Here is a 17,314-nt window from a genome sequence, read left to right as displayed (position 1 = left end):
CTGCTGAGGTCTCCATCTTGGTTTATTCCAGCCTCTTCTCGCATCACCTCCACCTGTCATCTTCTACTTTGGGACATTATTCATCTAGAGTTCTGGAATGCCTCCTTAGCTACACTTCCACCGAACGACTGCGCCAAACAAACAAGGCAATTCGCTCAAACTCAGAAGCAGGAAACATGCGAGTTCCTCTTTTGCTCCGTATTTCAAAGGAAACGTTTTGGGAGGGGTGAGAAGTAGCCCCAGATGTTTCTCCTGCCACTGTTGGCATGGCTGCCTTGAGGTCCTCCATGCGAATCCTGGGTCCCCTACAACTCTGGTTCCTCCTCCTCGTGCAAGACCTGACAGAGTGCTCCTCTGAGAGAATAGGTGAGTATTTTTGCTCAGATTTCCAGCTGGAAGAGGTGGTGGGGGGTTAGTAGATTTCTCATCAGGTTCCAGATTGTGGATCCTTTGAAGGGGAAGTTTCTTCCGTGGGCTCCTCCCTGAGTGGCCAGGTGAAAAAGTAGGAACGGCCAGGAAGAGGGGTGAGGTTTGTGGGGTGAGATCAAGAATGGTCCCTAGTTGGTTTACAAATTGTTTTGTGCTTCCATTTTGTAGTCTTCAATGACAATTACATTTTATATGTTCTCATATTGTCAAATATTCCTAAATACATTAATATAATTGTTAATCATTTGACTGTACTATTATTCATTCATGTTTTACAAGATAATCCATATTTTACTTAATTTGTTCTATGACAGTTCATATTATCATCTCAAATCTATCCTATAATCATTTTGTAGATATAATTTTAAAAAATACATCTTTATATATTCATTATGTTCTAAAAAATCTACATATTGCATTATTACCATGCTTTATTGTCTAACCATTGATAGAATAGATCCCAAATTTTATAAAACTGTTTATCTTCTTGTTCTCTGTATGCACATATATGGAAGATGGTTTGATGTTTTTATGTTGTGTTTATGTTTGTCTTAAAAACAATAAAAAAAATTTTTTTAAAAGGTCCCTGGTTTAGTGAGAATCTTAAGCTGCTTTGAGGTAAAGAACATGTGGACAGTTCTTGCCTTTTGAGCAGCAGCTTCAATGCTTCTGATGATGGTTTGTTGGTTTGTTTGTTTTATTCATTTTATTAAATTTATGTACTCCCCATCTGACTGCAAAGAAACTCTGCCTTATCCCTAATAGGCTGTCTTTAATAGAGGTAGATTTAAGATCACGTGAAGTGTTAGTACCACTTTATAATGCCTTGGTAAGATCACACTGGGAATAGTGCATCCAGTTTTGGTTGCCCTGATGTAAAAAAGATGTTATGACTCTAGAAAGAGTGCAGAGAAGAGCAACGAAGATGATTAAGGGACTGGAGGCTAAAACATACAAAGAACATACAAAGAATTGGGTGTGTCTCGTTTGATGAAAAGAAGCAGTAGGAGTGACATGATAACAGTGTTCCGATATCTCAGGGGCTGCCCCAAAGAAGAGGGAGTCAAGCTACACTCCAAAGCACCTGAGGGTAGGACAAGAAGCAACCGATGGAAATTAATCAAGGAAAGAAGCAACCTAGAATTAAGGCGAAACTTCCTAACAGAATAATTAATCTATGGAATTAGTCTAATAATTAATCATTAATCCATGGAACTGCTTGCTTTCAGAAGTTGCTCCAACAACTGGAAGTTTTTAAGAAGAGACTGGACAGCCATTTGTCTGAAATGGTCTAGGGCCGTGATGGCAAACCTATGGCACACGCGCCAGAAGTGGCACACAGAGCCATTTCTGCCGCCATGCAAGAGGTCGCCTGGAAGAGCCTCACTGCGCATGCCCGTGCGCCTCCCCGCCAGCCAGCTGATTGTCAGGCGTCTGTCATGCATGCGGAGGGGGAGACGTGCATGTGGGAGAAAGCGCACGCATGCGCAGATACATGCAGCGTGCGGGGGTTGTGTGCGCATGTGCAGAGGCATGCGATGCGGGAGGGTCACGCGTGCATGGATCATGGGCGCAGGTAAGCAAGCACGCACACGGGCGTGCTTTTGGCACACCCCGTGGAAAAGGTTAGTCGTCACTGGTTTAGGGTTTCCTGCCTAAGCAGGGGGTTGGACTAGAAGGCCTCCAAAGTCCCTTCCGCTTATGTTATTCTACTCTATTCTATGATAAAATCGGGGACATAAAACTGGTAAAATTGGTGAGATCAATGAGATTAAAATGCTAGAAAACTAAGAACAAGAACAGCGCTTGAGGTGGTGGTATCTTTCCTATTAATCCACCAGCCATCTCCAGCGTAGATCACTGGCATTAAGGATCCAAGCCAATCCGCAATGCCAGATTTTGAGACCCTCCTGGAAGGGCAAAAGGGGGAGGGTAGACCTCACACACACACACACACACAGAAAGATGTTCCACAGGGTGAGGGCCATAGCAGAAATGTCACTTCTTCTCCTACATCCTGCCAGTCAAAACTCCTTAAGATAACAGATAAACAGATCATCGGAGTTGGAAGGGACCTTGTAGGTCATCTAGTCCAACCCCCTGCCCAAGCGGGAGACCCTACATCATTTCTAACAAACGGCAGTCCAATCTCTTCTTGAAAGTCTCAACTGATGAAGCTCCCACAACTTCCAAAAGCAAGTTCTGTTCCATGGGTGGATTGTTCTCACTGTCAGAAAATTCCTCCTTATTTCTAGGTTGAATCTCTCTCCTTGGTCAGTTTCCATCCATTATTTCTTGTCTGACCTTCAGGTGCTTTGGAAAATAGCTTGACCTCTTCCTCCTCTCTGGGGCAGCCCCTCAAATATTGGAAGGCTGCTCTCCTGTCTCCCCTGGTCCTTCTCTTCCCTAGACTAGCCAGGCCCAGTTCCTGCAACCGTTCTTCATATGTTTTAGTCTCCAGTCCCCTTGACCAGTGATATCCTCAGCTTGCCCTTTCTGCCAGACCAAATGGGGCAGGCCAATCCCATTGGGATGAGATGGCTCCCCAGATGTTTAAAGGCTCTACAGATGTTCCATAACATCCTAGCCAAAGTCAAGGGCTTATGCAATCCTAGGCTGCATTGGGAGAGAATCAAGATCACACAAACTGTTTTATAAGGCCTTGGCGAAGCCACACTTAGAATACTTGCATCCAGTTTTGGTTGCCACGATGTACGAAAAGATGTTGAGACTCTGGGAAGAGTGCAGAGAAGAGCAGCAAAGAGGAATTGGGGAACTGGAGGCTAAAACGTTTGAGGAAGAGTGCAAGGAATTGAGCATGTTTAACTTTACAAAGTGAAGGGCTAGGAGTGACAAAATTTGAGGGGCTGTCACGGAGAAGAGGGGGGATCAACCTATCCTCCAAAGCCCCTGAAGGCAAGACAAGAAACAATGGATGGAAAGCAATCAAGGAGAGAAGCAACCTGGAATTCAGGAGACATTTGCTAATAGTGAGGACAATTAACCAGTGGAACTGCTTGCCACCAGACATTGTAGATGCATCATCATTGGAGGCTTTTAAGAAGAGGTTGGACAACCATTTGTCTGAAATGGTATAAGGTTTCCTGCCTGACCAGGGAGTTGGACTAGAAGACCTCCAGAATCCCTTCCGTTCTATTCTACTATGTTTCTCATAAAATAAGGCTGGGTCTTATTATTATTATTATTATTTTGGAGCACCGGGAAAAGGGCTAGGCCATCTTTTCGGGGGTGACTTAATTCCCCCCCCTCCTCGCATCCTGCCGCCGCTTTGTTTGGAGCTGCCGCTTCCACATTTGGAGCTGCCGCCGCCGCGTTTGGAGCTGCCGCTTCCGCATTTGGAGCTGCCGCTGCGGCGTTTAGAGCTGCCGCTTCATGTTAATTGAATGTTAATTGAATGGGGGTTTGCATCCACTCTGTTGTCTTGGGGTTCAGTTCGGTTCCCCTCATCCAGGCCTTGATGGATTCCAGCCATTGAGTCATCTGTGTTACCACAAGTTCCCTGTCACACACCCCTCAAGTTACTCACCTTATCGGAACACCACAACATCTATGGTGTGTGATCTAACGATAAGTCCAAATCTGTTATCTAGAAACCCAGGATGTTTTTCTAAATGTGTGCAGATTAAGATAAGGAACCAAGTCTTCACGTAACTCGATTTCAAGGGTCTGGTGGCTAAATTGTATGACTAAGGGTTGAGGGGCCTACGTACATCTATCTTAATGAAGTGAAGGTGTTATTACCCGGATGGTCGAGCAAGGCGGGCCTCTGGTGGAATGAGGCTGTTTTGATGGACCAGTTCTAGGAATTAAGCCTTTGTTCCCGACAAATGCCCCTCCCCACAGCATCTCCTTAAGTCTCGTTCCCCAGGTTTTTCTGTGAAGAGGGGCGGGGTGCTCTCCTTCTGAGTAGTTGGATCAGCCTGCACTGTTCTTGCCTTCTCTCCACTCTCTGAACTCTCGGATCAGGAGCGGGTGATCCTTGCTCATCGCCTGAGCTCTGTCTCTCATGTTCGCTGCTTAGCTTCTCTTGGTCATTCTGCCCCCTTTCCTCCCTGACTACAAGTTGTCCCAATCCTGACAGGCCCTGGCCTGACTGGGCCTGCTCCTCTGTACATTCCTCCAAAACCAACAAAGCCGCCCCCTCGATCTCTGTCGGTTCCATTCGCAGCTCATCTTCCTCTGCACATTCGGGCTCTGATGGGGACATGACAGGAAGACTACTGTGTTTCCCCCCCAAAAAATAAGACCCTGTCTTATATATTTTTTTGCTACCAAAAAAGACACCAGGTCTTATTTTCGGAGAGATGTCATCCACTGACTAGCCTCACTTGCGTGTGTCACCCCCGGCCTCCTTTTCGCTGTCAGAGGCCTTCAGGAACTTCTTCTTTGGCAGCCAGCAAGGCTTTCCTGAAGGCCACTGCAGCCAATAACAAGAGCTCAGGATCGATCCAGAGCTTTGTTATCAACTCCAGAGGCCTTCAGGAAAGCCTGGCCAGCCTTGCCGGCTGCAGAAGAAATGGGCCAGCAAAGCAGGTGTCGGGGTGTGTGAGGCCTGGCTGCAACTGTCCAAAGGTAAGTAGTAGGGCAGATCCACACACACACACCCATTCCCACCCTAGCTTAATTTTTACCCATCCACTCTGCAGTGGGCAGGATCTTAATTAGGGCTTATTTTGGAGGGTAGGGCTTATATTGAGCACATGTGAAAAAAAATCAAGCTAGGACCTACTTTCAGGGTAGGTCATATTTTTGGAGAAACAGGGAACTAGGGGGTGACATGATAACTGTCTTTCCCAACTTGAGGGGTTACCACAAAGAAGAGGGGATTGATTTATTCTCCAATACACCGAAGAGCAGGACCAGAAGGGTGGAAGAGAGCTCCAATCTAGAACTAAGAAGACATTTCCTGACGGTGAGAACAATTCATCAGCGGAACGGTGAAGAAGAGATAGGACAGCCATTTGTCTAGGGTGGGATAGGGTCACCTGCCTTGAGCAAGGGGTTGCACTAGATTTATAGCAACCCCTAATCTTTTGGGCACCAGGGACTAGATCCGTGGAGAGAGGTTATTTCCACAGAGGTTATTTCCATGGAGAGGTTATTTATTTCCATGGAGAGGGTGCAGCTTCGTGTGCTGTCTGCCATCTTGCAGACGGGGCTTTGCATGGCCGGTTTCTGGCATGCTATGGGCCAGGGCCAGTCCACAGCCCAGGAGTTGGGGACCCCTAACAGATTGACAGAGTTGGGAGGGACTTTGTAGGTCATCCAGTCCACCCCACCCCCCATCCCCAAGCAGGAGACCTTACACCATTTCTGACAGATGGCAGTCCAGTCTCTTCTTGAAAGTCTCAACTGATGGCGCTCCCACAACTTCCGAGGGCAACTTCTGTTCCATGGGTTGATGGTTCTCACTGTCAGAAAATTTCTCCTTATTTCCAGGTTGAATTTCTCCTTGTTCAGTTTCCATCCATTATTTCTTGTCTGGCCTTCAGGTGCTTTGGAAAATAGTTTCATCCCTTCCTCCTCTCTGTGGCAGCCCCTCAAATATTGGAAGACTCTATCATGTCTCCCCTGGTCCTTCTCTTCCCTAGACTAGCCAGGCCCAGTTCCTGCAACCATTCAACGTATACTTTAACCTCCAGTCCCCCAATCATCCTGGTTGTTCTTCTCTGTACTTCTCAACTTCTTTTTTTATATTGTGGTGACTAAAATTAGACGCAGTACTCTAGGTGTGGCCATACTAAGGTCTTATAGAGTGGTATTAGTACCTCACACGCTCTTGATTGGGAATCCCTGTATCAATGCAACTTAGAATTGCATTGGCTTTTTCGGCTGCCACCGCATACTGCTGACTTATATTTTTAATCGGTTTTCTCCAATTAATTCAGACTCCAAGATGCCTCTCCCAGTTACCGCTAGTACGCCTGGTTTCACCCAGACTATATGTGTCCTTTTGGTTTTACTTGCCTGAGTGTAATACTTCACTTTTCTCTGCACCGAATTTCATTTGTTCGATAGGGCCCAGGGTTCAAGACTGTCAAGATCCTTCTGGATCTTGAGCCTATCGTCTATTCTAGGCAGTCCCCAAAGTGCTTTATTTTTTTCAGGAGGCAACTGGACTGTCTGGTTTTTTCTTTGAAGACATTTCACTTCAGCTCTGAGAAGCTTCTTCAGCTCTGGCTGGATGGTGGGGAATGGAAGGTCGTATACTCCTTGCAGACAGCTGGTTATTTGCATCCTTTTAGAGGGCCGTTGAGGCCACTTGGAGGTTTATCGGTGTCTTCAGGGTCACCTGAGTGGTGCTCTTGGTTCCTTGCAGTTTGCAAATCTTCCTCTGGAAATCCGTCCCTACTCCCACGCCATTCGAAAGAGGTTCATCCCAAACTGCATAGCTAAAGGTCTATAGAAATTCTCAGTCATCCAGGTCAGTTGTCCCAAAGGTAGGGTAGGAGTAGGAATGGATTCTCAGTGGACAAAACTGACCATCTGTCTGCAAGGAAGATACATCCTTCCCTGCCCCACCATCCTATCAAAGCTGAAGAAGCTTCTTGGATGAGAAGTGAAACATCTTCAAACAAAACAACAACAACAAGAAAATCCAGTTGCCTTGTGAAAAAAAGCACCTTTAGGACAAACCATGACCTGGAGGACTCTACACACTATCATCTAGGGAGGCGGCTATTCTAACCAGCTTAGTATCTTCTGCAAATTTGATAAGTTCCCTTTCTATTCCTTCCTCTAAGTCGTTTCTGAAGATATTGAAGAGTCCTGGGCTAGAACTCTGAAGTCCCTTCTAGCCCTATTATTCTATGGTCTATTCCTCCCCTGTCTTCCCCACCCCACTTTTTCTGCCTACGTGGGTCTTGGTCGTGTTTGGAATTATCTACTTTCCTTCATCTAACAAAACAATTTTCAGCCTTGGAAATAGACCCAGCGGTTTTTGCCGTTGCTCGATTCCACATCGTACCCACAAGTGACAAATCATTAGAGTGGTTTGACTTGCGCAACTTTCTTGTGAGAGATTCAAAACAACTTCGGTCCGTTCTGAAGGTGCACGCCATCCATCGTTTCCCGTACGTCTGTCCTCTGCCCTTTGAATTTTCCATTTCAAACGGGAGACACGGACTCTGAGACACACAGACATGAGGTGGCTGACCCAGGGAGATACACACAAACACACACACACACAAACACACACACACACACAGCGCCACAAGCATACTTATTTAGAGGGGCTTCTGCTGGGTTTTTAGCTTCTGCAAAGATGCTTGGACAATTCGGTAGCTTTTCCTGAAAACGCTCTCTCTTGGTCCTTGGAAAGCCCGTGAAGATACTGTGCTCTTTTGCATGGCGTTCAAGAAAATGAAAGGTAATTGTTTTTATATACAGGCCAAAGAACCAAGAGCAGTTCTAGAAGAAGGTGGAACATAGAATCATAGGACTGGAAGGGACATCAGAGTAGAGTAGAGTAGAGTAGAGTAGAACAGAACAGAACAGAACAGAATAGAATAGAATATATGGAATGGAATGAGTAGCGTAGAGTAGAATAGAATAGAATAGAATAGAATGGAATGGAATGGAATGGAATGGAATGGAATGGAGTGGAGTGGAGTGGAATGGAATGGAATGGAATGGAATGGAATGGAAGGGAAGGGAAGGGAAGGGAAGGGAAGGGAAGGGAAGGGAATGAGTAGCGTAGCGTAGCGTAGCGTAGAATAGAATAGAATGGAATGGAATGGAATGGAATGGAATGGAATGGAATGGAATGGAATGGAATGAGAATGAGAAGCGTAGCGAAGCGTAGCGTAGCGTGAGCGTAGCGTAGCGTAGCGTAGCGTGAGAATAGAATAAAAATAGAATAGAATAGAATAGAATAGAATAGAATAGAATAGAATGAGTAGAGTAGAGTAGAGTAGAGTAGAGTAGAGTAGCGGAGAAGAGAAGAGAAGAGAAGAGAAGAGAAGAGAAGAGAAGAGAAGAGAAGAGAAGAGAAGAGAAGAGAAGAGAAGAGAAGAGAAGAGAAGAGTTGGAAGGGACCTTGAAGGTCTTCTAGTCCAACCCCCTGCTCAGGCAGGAAACCCAAAACATTTCAGACAAATAGTTGTCCAATCTCTTCTTTAAAAACTTCCAGTGTTGAAGCATTCACAGCTTCTGAAGGCAAGCCATTCCACTGATTAATTGTTCTCACTGTCAAGGAAATCTCTCCTTAAATCCAGTTTGCTTCTCTGCTTGATTAGTTTTCATCCATTGCTTCTTGTCCAACATCTTTTTTACATTGTGGTGGCCAAAACTGGATGCAAATCAGAGGCGGTATTAACCAGTTCTGGAGAACGGAGAGCAGTAATTTTGAGTAGTTTGGAGAACCGGCGAATCCCACCTCTGACTGGCCCCGCCAACCCCATCTCTTCTCTGCCATTGAATCCCAGCTGATCTGCTGGGTCTTCTTTGGTTGCCCTGCACAGGAGAACAGAGCTGGAAAGCAGGTTAGTGGGGTGGGGAGGGAATGGGGATTTTGCAATAACCTTCCCCTGCCATGCCCACCAAGCCACACCCACAGAACTGGTAGTTAAAAAAAAATTAAATACCACCACTGATGCAAATATTCCAAGTGTGGCCTTACCAAGGCATTTAAAGTGGTACTTACACTTCACGTGATCTTGATTCTACCCCTCTGTTAAGGCAGCCTAGAATGTGCCCATTCATAAACGTTAAGAATAAGAAAACCGTAGGCATTGACAAATTTGCCATCGGTCAATTGCAGAAGGCAGCTTGACTTGGAAGAGCTTCCATCCTGCGGCGATCTCTGTAACGCCATCAGACATCCAGATTTGCCTATCCCAGGTCCTGGGTAAGGACTTGAGAGGTAGACAAAAATGCCAAACCCAGTCTGAACATTTGACTGACTGTGCAATTAATAACAACAACAACAACAACAACAACAACAACAACAACAATAATCGGAAGCCATTTTACTTTTCAGTTGGTGGGCGGCCCATTATGAACCAGGAACCTGTGACAATCACAGCAGGCAAGACCCTCATTCTCACATGTATCCTGACTCAGAAAGATCAGCCAGCAAGCGCCGAATGGTACAAAGACCTGGGCAATGACCAGAAGATAATTTACAGGGAAAGTGACAAATCTTCTCGCGGGGTGAGGCTCGTTCCAGGATCGCCAACGGACTTCCGTGTCAGCCTCAACAACATCAGCCCTGGAGATAGCGGGACCTACTGCTGCTCCTTGGTCAAGGAAGGTCCCCAAAGCAGAAAATCGATCAAGACCAAATCGGTGGTCTCTGTGATTGGTCGGTGCTCTTTAAATGTTTGAGATTAAGGAATTTGGGGAAGAAATATCCAACTCCTTTGGCCTCTGGGTGATTTGTTGGATGAGGATAATTCCTCGGGGAATTTGAGGCAGGAGGGAAGACTTGTGTGATGACCCTGGGGCACAGCACAGAGATACCACAGGCAGATGGTGATTCAAGCCACACCTTTGGTGCTCCAAATTTCCCCCCCTCCCCCAAATGCTCCCAGCACGTTTATGGCAAGTCCCAGAGCAAAGTGATCACATACAAACACATAAACACACTGCTCAAATAGCCTCTGGTTGCAAATAGTCCAGCCCACCACTGTGTACACCAAGACTGCACAGAGCAAATCAAGGATTTCAGGAAACTAAAAGATCCAAGTAATGTCCAGAAAGCCAGAAAAAAATTGCAAGGAATCCAGGAAAGTTCAAAGTTTAGGGACTCGGCGTTTATTCCCGACAAATGCCCCTCCCCACAATGTCTCCTTAAGTCTCATTCCCTTGTGAAGAGGGGCGGGGTGATTTCCTCCCGAGTAGTCGGGTCAGCCTGCGCTATTCTCGCCTTCTCTCCAACTCTCCGAGCTCTTGGATCAGGAGGGAGTGGTCCTTGCTCCTCGCCTGAGCTCTGCCTCTCATGTTCGCTGCTTAGCCTCCCTTAGGTCATCTTGTCCCCTTTCCTCCCTGCCTACAAACTGTCCCAATCCTAAAAGGCCCCGGCCTGAGTGGCCCTGCCCTTCCCCATTTTTCTCCAAAGCCAACGAAGCCGCCCCGTCGATCTCTGTCAGCTCCGGTTCCAGCTTGTCTTCCCCTGCAAATTCAGGCTCCAATGGGGGCATGATATCTTGGTAGGAGGGAACATCAGCTGATGTCTTCATGCTTCCTTTCTCAGCCCATCCCTCCCAGCCTTTGCTTCGTGGTCCTTCAGACAGCATCACGGTGGGATCCCAGATTTCTTTCAGGTGTTCTGCAAAAGAATTCCCCTCCCAAGAAATCACAGTCATCTGGTTAAAGGACAGCAATGAAATACAAGCTGCCCGGACTGACATTCTGAATTATACTATGGAGGAGGGCATCCGGTACTGCGTAGAGAGCACGGTGGACATCTTGCTCAGACCGGAAGATATGGGGTCGGTGCTGTCATGCCGGGTTCGACACAGCTCCTTGGAGGACTCCTTACAGCAGGACCTTCGACTCAGTGAAGTCGTAAGAGGTAGGTGAGCTCCGGGTCACAGAGAGGGACGAGGCGATGGAATCTTAACCTGGTAGAGGACCCTCCATGGCAGAGTTAAGGCACTAGGCAGCTTCTCATCCCATGGAAGCCCACTGAGACCAACGACACCTTCTCAGCCCACCAACGACATTTTCTCAACACAAGCTACCTCACAGACCTGTGGTCTTGAGGAGTAGGTCTTCAGAAAGACTTCTGGCTGTCTACACCCCAGTGACATGGGTCAAGTGTCATCTCATAAAGCATTTATATGGACGTTTTAGAGTTGCCAACAGAAAGGGAGGGAGGAAAGGGGTTTGAAAGAGCAGTGCGGCAGCTTGGAAATCAAAAGTGCACTCTGTTGAGGTAATTCCCCGTTAGGAGAATGAGCACATACAGGGAGACGTAGTGAGAGAAGTGTTTGAATAACACACACACAGCACACAAATACACTGTACAGTTAATGTAGGTTTTTACTTTCAATAAACGTTTAAGCACAGTCCAAACAAGCAGTCCAAGTCATTCACGGTTAAATCAGTCAGTTTTCAGTCCAGGGATAATCCAATAACAAAGTCCAGAGTCAAAAACAGTTCAGTAACAGACTTACATCAAATCCAAGAATAACAGTCAATAAGGAAAAATGGTGGAACGGCAAATCTCTTCCAACAGAAGGAAACAGAGACTCACTCACTTCACTGAGACTCTCTTCTGAGACTTCCTGAGACTAAAACAACCCAGGTTTCTGGCTCCATCTTATGTCCATTTGTGGAACCACACCCAATTACAGTTTTTGCATTCTCTTAGAGATACAGTATTAAAATGTCTCTCCTGGTTTATATATTTCCAACCCAAATAGCTGTTAAGCAACTTACATTCCTAACTCATTCCATACATAATTTTTCAGAGATTGTAACTAGGTGACTGAAGTTTCTGCAAATTTCTAACTGGAGAACATGATTGATGACTCTGGGCTATAGAGGTGTCCCATTGGACAGTATGAATTATGATACACCCGGGGGTGGGGGGAAACCAGGGTCAAAGGTGACAATGAATGATGTGTCTCAGAGTCGGCTACACCCAGGTAGTGCCAGACTTTTTAACTCCCAATAAATCCTGTTTAGTTTTGGAAGTTTGGCTCAAGATTCAGGATTTAATTGGGGTTAAGTGCCAGAACCCTGACATCAAGATGAATAGAGTTCCCTGTTGGTGAGATACTATTTAATCCTGATTATCTTAGAATTGTTTCAGTTTGCTGTAGTGGTGTGCATCATTATGGTCTGTCGCACTATCAGCCAGATGTTCAGAGTAGATTTGGCATGATTGTCCACCTATCAAGACCTCCTGAAGGACCTGGGATAGGCAGAGGTGCATGTTTGATGATGTTAATAGATATCGTCATAGGGTGTAAGGTGTTCTGAGTGAAGTTTTGCAATTGTCCAATGTTGTATTTGTCAATGCCAGTGGTGATGTTCAAGTGGTGGTCCAGATGTTTGGGAATGCACCTAAGGCACCTACAGTATGATTATTGATACTACATTTTCATTTCTTTTCTTTTTCTTTCATTCTTTCTTTCTTCTTTCATCTATTTTTCTATCCTCCCTTCCTTCCTACCTACCTCCCCCTACCTTCTTCCCTTCCTTTTCTTCCTTCCTTCCACTTTCCTTCCCTCCCTCTCTTTTCTTTGTTTCTGTTTCTCTCCCTCCCTCTCAGGGGTGGGATTCAAACATTTTAACAACCGGTTCTGTGGGCCTGGCTTAGATGGTGGGCTTGGTGGTCATGTGACTGGGTGGACGTGGCTTGGTGGTCATGTTATTGGCTGGGCGTGGACAACTCAACATCACTCACATCAAGGCACACTTCTCCTTGCCTGGCCTCTTGTGACTGTGGATGCTGCAATGGTCGTAAGTGTGAAAAATAGTCACAAGTCACTTTTTTCAGTGCCATTGTAACTTTGAATGGTCACTCCACACAAGCAAAGTAACAGCAAAGGAGGGGAAAAAAAACTCCAGAGAAGTTCCTGAGACAAGAAGTCTAGTCCTGCCAAGAATGTAATAAGGATTAACAGAGAGGCAGTTTCTATAAGCAACACCAGAATGTTTCCTTCCTGCCTCCCTTACAGGATTAGCCCAGTAATTTCTTCTAACAACCGGTTCTCCGAACTGCTTAGAATGTTAACAACCGGTTCTAGTGAATAGGCGCAAACTGGTAAAATCCCATCCCTACTCCCTCCCCCGCTCTCTCTCTTAATCATCTCAGGCCCTTAATCATTTCAGGTGGGATGCTTCAGAGTGCGGGAGATCCTAGGTGGATACTTAACACAGATACCTAGGCATCTGCTCTGCACCCACCCCGCAAAGACCTTTCCCACACTTTGAATAGAATTGATTAGGATTACATCAAAACAATCCACTATCTTTTCTCCACAGACTCAACACCAAAGTTTCCCATTAGTCTCTGGATTGCCGTCCGTCTTTTAGTAGCTTTCCTCTTCCTAGTAAAACTGTGTCAATGCAATTGTGCAAGAAATCACTCCAGAACATCCCAGGAAAGCGAGGCAGTCTGGGAACTCAAGTTAAGGATCCCTATTCCCAAAAGACTTTCAGGACGAGAAAGAATCTGCTCAGGGCCATGATGCCGAACCTATGGCAGAGCCATTTGTGCGGGGACGTGAGCCCCACCCAAATTTACCTGCACTGCGCATGCGCGCACCTCCCAGCTGATTTTCGGCCCATTTCAGGTCCTCCCACCCTCTCTCTTTGTTTCTATTTCTCTCCCTCCCTCTCTCTCTCTCTCTCTCTCATCTGAGGCCCTTAATCATCTCATTTGGGGTGCCAGAGAATGGGGGAGATCCTAGGTGGTCTAGCACAGACACCTAGCCATCTGCCCTGCCCCCACCCCCGCAAAGACCTCTCCCACACTTTGAATAGACATTATTAGGATTAAATCAAAATAATCCACTGTCTTTTCTCCACAGGCTGGACACCAAATTCTCCCAATAGTCTCTGGATTGCCCTTTTCCTGAACAAAGCAGCCGTCCTTCTCCTTGTCTCTTTCCTCTTCCTGATAAAACTGTGCAAGAAACCTCTCCAGAACATCCCAGGAAACGAAGCTGTCTGAAAACTCAAGTTAAGGGTTCCTATTCCTGAAAGATTTTCAGGAGGAGAAAGAATCTGCTTCGGGCCGTGATGGCGAACCTATGGCACACATACCACAGTTGACACACCGAGCCATTTGTGCGGGCCTGCAAGCGCCAGCCGAACTTACCTGCACTGCGTATGCGTGCGCCTCCCAGCTGATTTTCGGCCCGGTTGAGGATGTTTTTGCCCTCCCAGGGGCTCGAGGGAAGCCTCTGCAGCCTTTGGAGGCCGAAAAAGGGGCCGTTTTTCTGGAAATACCAGAAATGCTGAAATTGGAAGTGCCAAAACGGGCCCATTTTTCAGCCTCCAAAGGTTACAGAGGCTTCCCTCAGGCCCCCAGGAGGGCAAAAAAGGCCTCAAATGGGCCAAAAAAAAACAGCTGGGAGGCACGTGCATGCGCAGTGCAGGTAAGGGGGCAGAGGGGTTGCACATGCATGCGCAGGAGACAGGGCGCATTGTATTGTGGGTGCTGGCACGCACATACGCACACACTTTCAGCACACCACAACGATAAGGTTCGCCATCACTGGCTTAGGGAATCAATCATATCATTGCTAAAAATACTTGTATAATGCTTCATCCTTGCAACCCCATCGTGTTATAAGCCTATAAAACTGAAATGGAGATATACAAATCAAGCTCACACTGTTTTGCTGGGTCTGTGACGCAGAGGAACCGATATTTAAAGGTAAATTTCTTAATTCTTTGGGTTTGCTTTTTCTAAAAAAATAAAACAAGTAAGCGGAAGCAATTTTGACGTTCATTTAAATTGTGGGACACGCCTCCCACTTCCTAGAGAATGAAATATTTGGGGGCATATTAAAAAGAGGCAGAATATTATATTTCCCCAAAGGAGAAATGGAAAAAAAATCTTAACAAAGGAAAAAAGCCACCCCAATCTTCCTGCCATAGCCTCAAGCATAAGCTTGAAGTCTTTAGAGATTAATATTTTGTACTTATTAAGAAGACCAGGTCATCCTATTCATAAACAAAACGCCTTCAACCACAAGCTGCCACCCAAGGTTGGAGCTGATGGGATGAATAATTTACATCCCCCCCCCCAGCTCCAAGGACAGGACAGGACCTTCAGGACAGAAGAGGATTAACCCACCACCATTGAAATAGCAAAAGACACAAGGCTCACTGCATTGCACAACCCCTCTGGAGCATCTCAATCACCAAACCCGAGAACCAGAGGTGGTGGATTCAGCAGGTTCTGACCAGTTCTGGAGAACCGGTAGCGGAAATTTTGAGTAGTTCAGAGAATCATCAAATACCACCTCTGACTGGAGATTTTACAGTAACCTTCCCCTGTCACGCCCATCAAGCCATGCCCACAGAACTGGTAGTAAAAAAAAATGTGAATCCCACCACTGCCTAGAACCCTGTATAAATCCATCCACTCACTCAGCCATTTTGTCAGCTACCCCAGAAACATGCTGCTGTCAGTGTAGTTTCTGGGAAACCAACCAAACAGAGACCTCCTTTCCTTCCAGCCAGCCTCCATTTTATTTCCACGGTTTTTCTCCTGGTTTGAATTGGATTGAATTTTTCTTCCATCTCCCATCTCAACATACCACTTTTATCTTGTTCAACCACCATTAATCTATTATCAATATCTCCAATATTCTTGTCTCTTTATCTTCTTCAATTTTTTGGAATCTCTCATCATACTTCAACATCATTTGTTGGATGTTCTCCACTTTTTCATCGGTTTTCCCTGTTCTTTGTTCAGTGTTCTCTGTTCTTTGTTCAATGTTCTCTATTCTCTTTTCAATATTCTCTGATCTTGCTTGAATATTTTGAATTCCTTGCAAAATCACCTGCAGAGTCATTTTTTCTTGTTCCTTTTCTTGCTTTAACATTGTCTGTATTGAACGTTGTCCTCCGGATGGTGGAGAGGAAGAAGTAGAAGTTGAAGAACCAGGAGCTGTAAATTTCCTACTCATTTTAAGCAATTCAAAATCTTCAGGTTCTTCAAAACCTTAATCCAATTGTGAAGTAACCAATTATAGTTCAAAAACAAAAATAGTAGAAAAAAGAAGCCCAATAATAATGATTAAAAAAAAGAAAAAAAGGGGGGAGGACAAAATTTCTTCAGGTTCTTGTATACCTTAATCCAATCAATAGTTGGATGAAGAAAAAGGCTTGAAAAAAAAAAAGGAAAAAGAAAAATTCTTCAGGTTCTTCAACACCTTAATCCAATTAAAAGGTCTCAAATAGGAAAGAGTGTATAAGAATAAACCAGAAAGGTAGATGAAAAAACAAAAAAACCAGGAAAGAGGGGGGAAAGGCTATTCCCTTAAAAAAAACATTAATACTTAAAGGCTTTCCCTTTAAAATAAAAAACAAACGTAGAGATTGGACTTCCAAAGAAAAAAAGAAAAACAAAGACAAGCTCCAACAAAGCCAAAAACCCAAATAGTTATTACCCAAAAAAAAGATAAAATGAAATACACTAAAGCTGGTGAGGAGGGATAGCACAACTTAGGAAAAGTAAAAAGAGCGCACTGCACTTTGTTTAATTATCCAAGGTTCTTATTATAGCTCTCTTCTCCAAAAACTTATCACCTTTTTTCCCCCTCGGTTTCAACACCAGACTCCAGCTGTTGATAGAAACCCAGAAGAGCACCTGCAATAATACTCTCCCATGCTCTTCCCTCTATCTTATCAAATGACAATGTCCTTGAAAAAAGAGTCTCAGTTCTTTCTTTCTCAGCTTTGTCTGGTCACAGGAAAATAGAATATTTTCAAGCCTCTAGTTGGCAGCGTTGCAAAGTTTCTTTGCTCTCACTTTCCCCCTCCTTTTCCAAGCAAGATATAATAAGAATTAATAAAAAAGAAAGAAAAAGATATTTTTTAAAAAAGAGATAACTAAAGGGAGCTTCTAGCCTAAAATATTACAAAATCAAAAAGGAGAAAAAAAAATAGATGTAAACAAAAAAAAAATAGTCCAGTTTCAAAGTATAAGATCGTGTATAGAAAATCCAGCAATGAGAAGAAGAAAAAACATTACTTTGACATTCCTGTTTATAATCGCCGCTTAATCACTTCTGTCAAAACTTTTACAGATTCTTTCTTTCCTTTAGGGTGTCCTTTCAGATCTTAGAATAAAGAAAAAGTTCTCACCAAACCGGCCCTCTCTCTCTTTCCGTTCTCTTCCGTTTCGGAGCTGTCCCAACTTCAGCAGCTTTAATGGCTGCCTCTTTGCCGC

General features: G+C 45.0%; 1 protein-coding gene across 1 annotated transcript; it reads left to right on the top strand.

Moving 5' to 3' along the window:
- The first annotated feature begins 248 nt into the window (after positions 1-248).
- Positions 249-14,250, top strand: LOC113450134 (signal-regulatory protein beta-1-like). Its single transcript, XM_026721285.2, has 4 exons — positions 249-366; positions 9,431-9,754; positions 10,646-10,966; positions 13,938-14,250. The coding sequence occupies exons 1-4, from the start codon at positions 267-269 to the stop codon at positions 14,078-14,080; spliced, it is 888 nt and encodes a 295-aa protein (XP_026577070.2). The 5' UTR covers positions 249-266; the 3' UTR covers positions 14,081-14,250.
- Positions 14,251-17,314: the final 3,064 nt, after the last annotated feature.

This window comes from Pseudonaja textilis, chromosome 3 (genome assembly GCF_049901715.1).
Source record: "Pseudonaja textilis isolate UNSWEBS1 chromosome 3, rPseTex1.2, whole genome shotgun sequence".
Taxonomy (NCBI): domain Eukaryota; kingdom Metazoa; phylum Chordata; class Lepidosauria; order Squamata; family Elapidae; genus Pseudonaja; species Pseudonaja textilis.
Note: the sequence above shows the minus strand (reverse complement) of the source record. Positions and strands in the feature narration are given on the sequence as shown.

Excerpts from the sequence above, each read along its gene's own strand:
- LOC113450134 (XM_026721285.2), top strand. The coding sequence starts at position 267 with ATGGCTGCCTTGAGGTCCTCCATGCGAATCCTGGGTCCCCTACAACTC. Across the intron at positions 367-9,430 it reads GTGCTCCTCTGAGAGAATAG|TTGGTGGGCGGCCCATTATG; the intron begins GTGAGTATTTTT and ends TTTACTTTTCAG. Across the intron at positions 9,755-10,645 it reads ATCGGTGGTCTCTGTGATTG|CCCATCCCTCCCAGCCTTTG; the intron begins GTCGGTGCTCTT and ends TTCCTTTCTCAG.